An 8,653-nucleotide genomic window follows, 5' to 3' on the forward strand; every position below is an offset into this window, starting at 1 on the left:
CCCACAATATTTTCCTGATTCTCGGTCTTAGACAATAACTTCCCATAGTATTCTGATTTATCCTAGTCTATTTTCTCTCCCTTTCTTTCCACATACATCAACCTACTGGTAATATAGGGCAGGGAGTAATAAAATCAAAGTTATTGATTAAATAAAAACGTGTTAGTAATTGGTAGGTTGACTTAGTTGTAATATTTAAAAAATAGTTGTCTGAAATTAACGTTTTAAAAACTCAATTTAGGGCTGGGCACAGTGGCTCACGGCTGCAATCCCAGCACTTTGGGAGACCGAGGCAGGCTGATCATGAGGTCAGGAGTTCGAGACCAGCCTAGCCACTATGGTGAAGCCCCACCTCTACTAAAAATACAAAAAAACTAGCCAGGCATGGTGGCACACGCCTGTAGTCCCAGCTACTTGGCAGACTGCGGCAGAAGAGTAGCTTGAATCCGGACTTAGGCGCTCAGAAGTCCAAACCGGGTGAGAGATCCAACACTGGGAGGCGGAGGTTACAGTGAGCAGAGATGGCGCCACTGCACTCCAGCCTGGGCGACAGAGGGAGAGCCCGTCTCAAAACCAAACAAAACAAAACAAAACTCAATTTGGTCCAATGTCTAACACACCAGACGCAACCAAGCCACTATGTTAAATTTCTTGTATCAAACTTCTCTCATGTAGTATCTTACTGTATGGAGTCTTTCACGCACTTGTGCACCCATTCAGTCTTAGGTCTTTGTGGACTTTTAAGCATTAACAATTTAGGTAGTAGAAGTGGTGCAAACTGAAAGGCACGTACAAACGCATTCAACTGAGGGGGAAACTCTCTCATATACAGTACGTGGGATCTCATCGGGTGAGCGCCGATGTGTACGGTCAAGGCAGAGGCTAACGCCGGCCTGTATTTCGTGGGAGTGTGCACTGCTCGTCCGCGGGGTAGGACTGAAGCGTTAGAAGCGCGAGTTGGAAAAACAGCGAAGCTGTTCCTCCAGCGGCGCTTTGCCATAGGATGGATGTGGCGCTGGCCACGGTGCTGAACATGTTCCTGGGGCGGTCCCGAGGTAGGTGAGCCGGGAGGGGCCGGTCGGATTTGTGAATTCGCTGGCAACCGGCAGTCTCATGTCTTCGGGTGCCAATTTCTGGCTCTGAGCAGCAGACGCACAGACCGGGTCCAGAGGGTCACCTCGCTAGTGTAAGGGTGGCCTTTGACCTATTACCACCGGCACAGCTTCTACTTCTCAACAGCAACGCGTCTTCTATTTATTGAGTGCCTCCGGTGGTCCCTGACACTTGATATTCACCCCTAGTGGTCCGCACAAATCATTGCAATTCAAAGAAAAAGAAGTAACGCTCAGGAGGTTGAAGACCTTGCCCAAGAGATTACGGCTACTAAATGGCTGATATCTCTCAATTATGCCTCAAAAAGTGTTTCCTGCACACTCTGGACGCGCCAGCCTCACAGCCTCTTCTTCATTTGCGGGCTCCACACACCTCCAACCCTGCTTTTTCCTTTCTCCTGTTCCCTCCCCGACCACCCTGGGCACCCCGCCACCAGGTTTGCATCAAGCAAAAGTAGTATCCCCTACAGCAGACTCTCTATCACCACCAAGTGATACAAAGGACTGGGATTCAGGACAGGGTTTATTCACATATCTTGCCCCTATGAGCTCAGAAGTCTCAACCGGGTGGGAGATCCAACACTGGCCCCGGAGTCCCCAGCTCGCTGTGTGACCTTGGACAAGTAGTCACATCTCTGAACCCGGGTCCTAGAACTACGTGAGACTATTATTTGGTGCTCACCGGTATGAACACAAACACAAGGTCCTTCTTTTCTCTCTCTGTCCCCCTTCCCAAGTCGAGTTGGGCAAGCTCGCTTTTTCTTCCCACCAGGGCCATAGCCAGCTGCAGCCTTGTGGAGGAAGAAATCAGGTCCTGGCTGCTGGTGTCCTCGTGTCCTCCCCACCGCCACCATGTCCTCACCCCCACCCCTGGGTGTGACCTGTCCTTCCGGGGCACACTAGTCCAGCGTCGCCCAGGGCTCCAGAGAGAGCTCCTCACGCTCCCGCTTCGCGGCGCCTGGTCCCTCTGGTCCCCATTCGCTGGGACGCTTTGGGAAGTGTGAGATGGAACTGGAGAGAGAACGCAAAGGCAAGGCAGGGCTGATGACAGGTATGTGTGTGGGCGCCGACCGGAGGATGTGTTGGGAGAGAGAAACTTTGGGGGAGTTGGTGGGGGAAAGGGGAGGTGCCAGAGAAAGCAGTGGGTCACTCTCTCACCCACTGACCACCAGTCTCTCTCCCTCTTCCCTGTCCCCATCTCACCTTCTCCCTCGGCTTCTGCCTCTCACCTCCCTCTCTCTCTTTTCCAAGCATCCTCCCTACGCTTCTGCACCCGCTCCTCCCTCGCACCCTCCCGCGCCTAAGCGGACCTCCTCGGGAGCCAGCTCAGTCCAGCCTCCCAGCGCAGTCACGTCCTAGAGCCTGTTCGGCTGAGCCGGCAGCATGTGGAACGCGACGGCCAGCGAAGAGCCAGGATTCAACCTCACGCTGGCCGACCTGGACTGGGATGCTTCCCCCGGCAACGACTCACTGGGCGACGAGCTGCTGCGGCTCTTCCCCGCGCCGCTGCTGGCGGGCGTCACAGCCACCTGCGTGGCGCTCTTCGTAGTGGGCATCTCTGGCAACCTGCTCACCATGCTGGTGGTGTCGCGCTTCCGAGAGTTGCGCACCACCACCAACCTCTACCTGTCCAGCATGGCCTTCTCCGACCTGCTCATCTTCCTCTGCATGCCCCTGGACCTCGTTCGCCTCTGGCAGTACCGGCCCTGGAACTTCGGCGACCTGCTCTGCAAGCTCTTCCAATTTGTCAGCGAGAGCTGCACCTACGCCACGGTGCTCACCATCACAGCGCTGAGCGTCGAGCGCTACTTCGCCATCTGCTTCCCGCTGAGGGCCAAGGTGGTAGTCACCAAGGGGCGGGTGAAGCTGGTCATCTTCGTCATCTGGGCCGTGGCCTTCTGCAGCGCCGGGCCCATCTTCGTGCTAGTCGGGGTGGAGCACGAGAATGGCACCGACCCTTGGGACACCAACGAATGCCGCCCCACCGAGTTCGCGGTGCGCTCTGGGCTGCTCACCGTCATGGTGTGGGTGTCCAGCATCTTCTTCTTCCTTCCTGTCTTCTGCCTCACGGTCCTCTACAGTCTCATCGGCAGGAAGCTGTGGCGGAGGAGGCGCGGCGATGCTGTCGTGGGCGCCTCGCTCAGGGACCAGAACCACAAGCAAACCATGAAAATGCTGGGTGGGTCTCAGCGCGCGTTCAGTCTTTCTCTCGCGGATCCTCTCCTCTCCCTGTGCCTGCTCCCCTCTCTCTGAGTCTCCATCTCTACTTCCACCTGAGTCTCTACCTCTTTCTTCGGTTTCTCTGGGCCTCTTTCTCTCTGCATGTCTCTCAATTGTTCTCTCCTCTTGCTTTCCTGAGTGATGTTTTTGGTCTCTCAACCTCTCTCTCTGTCTCTGTCTCTCTCTACTCCCCCTTTACTTTGTCAGTGTCTTTCTTACCGTCTCTATCTCTTTGTGTCTCTTTCTTCCGTCTCTCTTTTCTCTCTTTCACAGAAAAATGTCCCACATTTGTATTTCCCCAAAATAAATTTTATATCAGCCAGAAACTCCACTTTAAAATCGAGCTATCTTATAAAAATCTGTTGTGGTCTTTAAGCGTTAAAAGTGAGGACTGACTTCCTGCCTCAAATAGAATTTGTGAATATCTAAGTTACATTAAGAAAAGCAGGGCTTGGATCTAGAAAGTGTTCAGTGGTAAATTCAACCAAAGACATGATCAATTTGGATAACACTCTTAGAGATGATTCATTTTTCTTTCAATATTGTGATTTGTTTTCTGCCCTGCATTTTTTCAGATAATTGCATCAATTCTGTTTACCCTGCTGCTGTTTATACAGTTTTATAAGGAAGTCAGCGACAAATCAGTGAAGTTTCATTTGTTTTTATGATAACCTGCCTCTTCAGGTAATCATAGGATAAGGTATCACTAGGATAAGGTAAGGATAAACTAGAATAAACAAAGCTCCAACAGGAGGAAAGGAGACTTTGTGGAAACCAACAGAATTCACTGCCTCTCCAAATGACCCTTCAGGAACATCTGGGTACAATGTCATAACTGGATTTGCTGAATGTTTATTGCACAAATTCAGCTTCTTTAAGTATATGTGTTTGGTACAAGGGAAGTAATAATAAATGTGTCTACATCCCAGCAAAATATTAACTCTACTTGCATTTTCAAAACCAAGGTCTGTATATTTTCTTATTTAGATATTATAGTCAAGACTTCATACTTACTGGCATATTTTAAGGCTTCTTAGAAGTCATTCCAGGATGATTTCATATTTCCAATTTTACAATTCCTGGATCCTACATATTACAGTGATAGAGTTTATTAAAGGAATGTCAAAGATCTTATTTTCTGGACCAGTGATTCTCGTGATATGACTCATAGGTTATAAATCTGCTAGTCCTCCAAGGGAGCCTAAGCTCTCACCTATGAGATTCACATTGTTATTGTGGCAGTTAGATTGCTACTATACAGCTTAGTTTTAAGGGTAAGTTTAATAATTTCCTCCAGTTTTATTTTCAAGCTATTAATTTCTTCATTGGTGTCTCAACACCAATGTTAACTTTCTTCTTCCTTGACAATTTGAAAGAGATCACTGAAGTGTTACAAGGACTAAAAAGTTATTTATTATTTTTCCCTGATTTCTGAATTTAAAACAATCTAAACATTTAGACATCTTTAAAAATTATCTTACATAGGCAAAGTGAAGACTTGGATGGATGATAATTTATATGAGTTGGTTTACTTATGTCTTACTTATATCTATTCTAGGTGGTATAGAATCATTCCGCTCAGTGATTCTTAATCCTGGCTGTATATTCAATCCTCTGTGAAACTTAAAAAAAAAAGAAAAGAAAAGATAAAGCATATGTCCTGATCTCCCTCTTAGAGATTTAAATTGACTGAATCTATACTACATTCAAGAAATCTGCATTGTTTTAAAAAGTGCCCCAGGAGACTCGGATACACAGCTATGGTTGAGTACAACCACATTACCTCATAAATGTGTGTGTTGTGTCTAACACATAAAAACTGCTGGACCATTGTGAAGAAATGGTCTAGTCAGTTGAGTCAATATGTCAACTCACTAAAAAATCACTTAGATAGTTGTTAAATAGGAATGACTGGGAAGCTCAGTACAAATTGTTGAACTGTTGGTCCAGACAGACTGAACCTTTGTTAAAATGTTGGAACGAGGAAGAGCAGAACACAATGTTTCTCTGAAGTCAATGGTCATAGACCATGAAACAAAAACAAAGTCTTAAAAATAGAATGTGATTTGCTATGACATTTCTTGAGCTGACTATCTCTCTCCCATTGTCCTTTTAGCTGTAGTGGTGTTTGCCTTCATCCTCTGCTGGCTGCCCTTCCATGTAGGGCGATATTTATTTTCCAAATCCTTTGAGCCTGGCTCCTTGGAGATTGCTCAGATCAGCCAGTACTGCAACCTCGTGTCCTTTGTCCTGTTCTACCTCAGTGCTGCCATCAACCCCATTCTGTACAACATCATGTCCAAGAAGTACCGAGTGGCAGTGTTCAGACTTCTGGGATTCGAACCCTTCTCCCAGAGAAAGCTCTCCACTCTGAAGGACGAAAGTTCTCGGGCCTGGACAGAATCTAGTATTAATACATGACCTAGCACATTGCTGAGTACCGTCACCGCTTATTATTCTAAACCAGAAGACATAGCGCAGCAGAACTTGGGAGGAAGCTGAAGGTTAATTTTGGAATTAGGAACACATAGATCCGGAAACATTTTGGAGGGAAAAAAGACATCATTTGTAGGGTGCGAGCAGTTTGATTTGATTGCACACTTATCAGTGCTCTCATACACGATTTCTGCATATTCACTGCCTATGATTTTGCATTCTGCTGTGGGTGCTGGTGAGGGCTTTGCAATTCAGAGAAAGGAGGTAGAGCAGAGTGAGCAATTAGGGCAATTCTTGGTGGGTAGATACAAATTTGCTTTGCTTTTTCATAATGATCAAAATTATTTGGTTAAAAGAATGACATTACATAATACAAATTTTAAAATGTAACTTTTAAAAACTAGCAATTTTCATAAAGCTCTAGAGCAGTGCTGTCCAAGAGAAATATAACATGAGGCACAGAAGCGATCAATACAAAAATTATTAAAAAGAAATTTACATGCTTTTTTCACACTAAGTCTTTGAAATCTGACATGCTTTTTACACTTACAGAATCCCTCAATTTGGGCACTAAGTTTTCATCGGTAATATTTGATGTATTTAGATTTCATAAAATTTACAGATAAAAAGTAGATTCAACAACCTAAGTTGTCTAAACACACTTAAAAGTTTTCCCATAACTGAAACAACTGTAACCCTTTAAACTTAAAATTAGTTGTAGTTAAAAATTCAGTTCTTCAGTTGCACTAGTCACATTTCAAGTTTCCAGTAGCTTGAGGTTACCACTTGGAACAGCACAGCTCTAGAGTATACACAAAATTCACCTTATATAAAATGTTTAAAAATAAATACTCTTTCCCTAAAATGTTTTTATAGTGATGTTCACATAGCAGAATTTTAGAGTGATGAATATAAAAATCACACTAAATGTCCTGTTCTGTATGCTCAGAAGAGAATGGATATGAAATGTGTAACATGTATTTTTAAATTAAGTTGAGTTGCATGTGTTAATATTCTGGAAATGAAACTTTATAAAACAATTATGGGTAATCACAAACTGCCTTATATGGCTTAACAACAATTTTTAAGTCAATCATAAGGCTTCAATTTGTGAATAAGGGAATAATTTGTAACGTACTCTGGCAAGCTTACAAGAAAGTTAATGAATACAGAAATTTTTCAAGTGATGAAAGCAGGCTTATGTGAAATACTAAGAATCCCCTAAATGCTACTGCTTATTGATATTAAAAACTTTCAAAAATCTTATAACCATTTATTTTAAAATGCCTATGCTGTGTCCTGTCTCCAAATTAGTTTTGCTGCTTATATCCCATTGCTTACCTGATAGATATGATTACCTGGACTTCCAGATCCTCTCTTAATTGTAATTATGAATGAATAGAGATCTTCAACTAAGTATCGTACATTTTGTTATAAGTATATAATTTTCATTTATATTGACATTTCTTCCTATACAGTCAACTCTTTACATTCTAAAGATTTGGGTTAATATCTTTAGTATGCAAAGAATAATAACTTTTCATAATCCTGTGCAATACTTAGTCATATAAGCAGTTCCTTCATGAAGTTATTGGTTCACAACTATGAAATGGATGGAACCATTTAGGGAAATTCCTGCCATGACTGTTTTTCCCTTCAACAAAAAGAAAGATAATCATGATGAAATAATTGATTTATTATTTAGTATGGAAACACCCAAACACAATCATAATTAGAATTATTTCTCTAGATAAATATTTCCGAGATTCATTCTGACACTAAAACTGCACCACCAATGTGATCTAACTACAGAATGCTAGCAAGCTGATTATGTAGTTAATTCCTAAGAATGTATCGATATTAAAAAAACAAAAACAAAATACACTGACTCATTTAAGTTCATGGCATACTAATTAGGGCATTGAGCATTATTGTCCTGGAGAGGGCCCAGTAAATCCAAAAAAGGTAGTTCCGCTTCCTGAAGCCTTAGATTTTTTGTCTATAAATACATCCTGCTTGAGAGGAAACAAACAAGAAAACCTTGACCTCCATGACATAATTGATTGCTTTGGAGGAAAACAATCCCAACTCTTAATTCATTGCTTAGCCTCCTCTCTTGTGGGTTTATGTCTAGTCTTGGCCTAATTCACCTTCAGGGAGTAGTTAATGTAGTAGGGACCACCATTGTCCTTCAGTGGCATTAATCTGGAAACTCAGAGAATATGTTTGGAGGAAGAGATCTTTAATTTGTCCTCTTATACCATTGCTTTTTTATTGTTTGTAACTTCTTTATTTTATCATACTCTTTAAATCATTTAAGACTCAGGGAAAAGAGGAACTTACACTGAGGAATATTGTTTGTAAAAGTCCATCATTTCGTAAGCATTTAGTATGTGCCTGATATGTTCTAAACTCTAACAATTTATAAGCCAAGAATTTTATCTTCAAGGAGCTCGCAATCACTTGTGTGTTTTGTTGCATTAGGCAACTGATAACTTCTTTAAACTGCGAAGTAAACATCTCTGGTTGACACTGGATCAAGGGACTGGCTGTTCATCCCATTGTGTTGCTGTGTATTTGGCTCAAAATAAATTCAAGATGGGCTGTTCCTCCAACAACTGGTCAATTTTGTAGACACAGTTAATGTGTCTGCCGGCAGTACTTACACTCAACATATTCTTCATTAATGTAGGGAAAGTAAAGTGACCTTTTTTTACTCTGTGTTTCAATTTTCCTGGTTATCGAGCAATGAGGTATTTGTCACCACAGCTTACACCGTGGCACAAAATCAAGTGTTGGATCATTTTCATTACAGGGAGTCACTGTTGCATAAGGAAGAACTTTTAAATGATAGCTTTAAATATCCATTGCCATGAGTTACTCAA

The 8,653-nt window shown here is 43.1% G+C and overlaps 1 protein-coding gene across 1 annotated transcript; it reads left to right on the top strand.

Moving 5' to 3' along the window:
* The first annotated feature begins 2,452 nt into the window (after positions 1-2,452).
* GHSR (growth hormone secretagogue receptor) lies at positions 2,453-7,633 on the top strand. Its single transcript, XM_023213520.1, has 2 exons — positions 2,453-3,291; positions 5,449-7,633. Exons 1-2 carry the CDS (start codon positions 2,496-2,498, stop codon positions 5,751-5,753), a joined length of 1,101 nt encoding a protein of 366 aa, XP_023069288.1. The 5' UTR covers positions 2,453-2,495; the 3' UTR covers positions 5,754-7,633.
* Positions 7,634-8,653: the final 1,020 nt, after the last annotated feature.

Source organism: Piliocolobus tephrosceles, chromosome 2, assembly GCF_002776525.5.
Source record: "Piliocolobus tephrosceles isolate RC106 chromosome 2, ASM277652v3, whole genome shotgun sequence".
Classification (NCBI taxonomy): Eukaryota; Metazoa; Chordata; class Mammalia; order Primates; family Cercopithecidae; genus Piliocolobus; species Piliocolobus tephrosceles.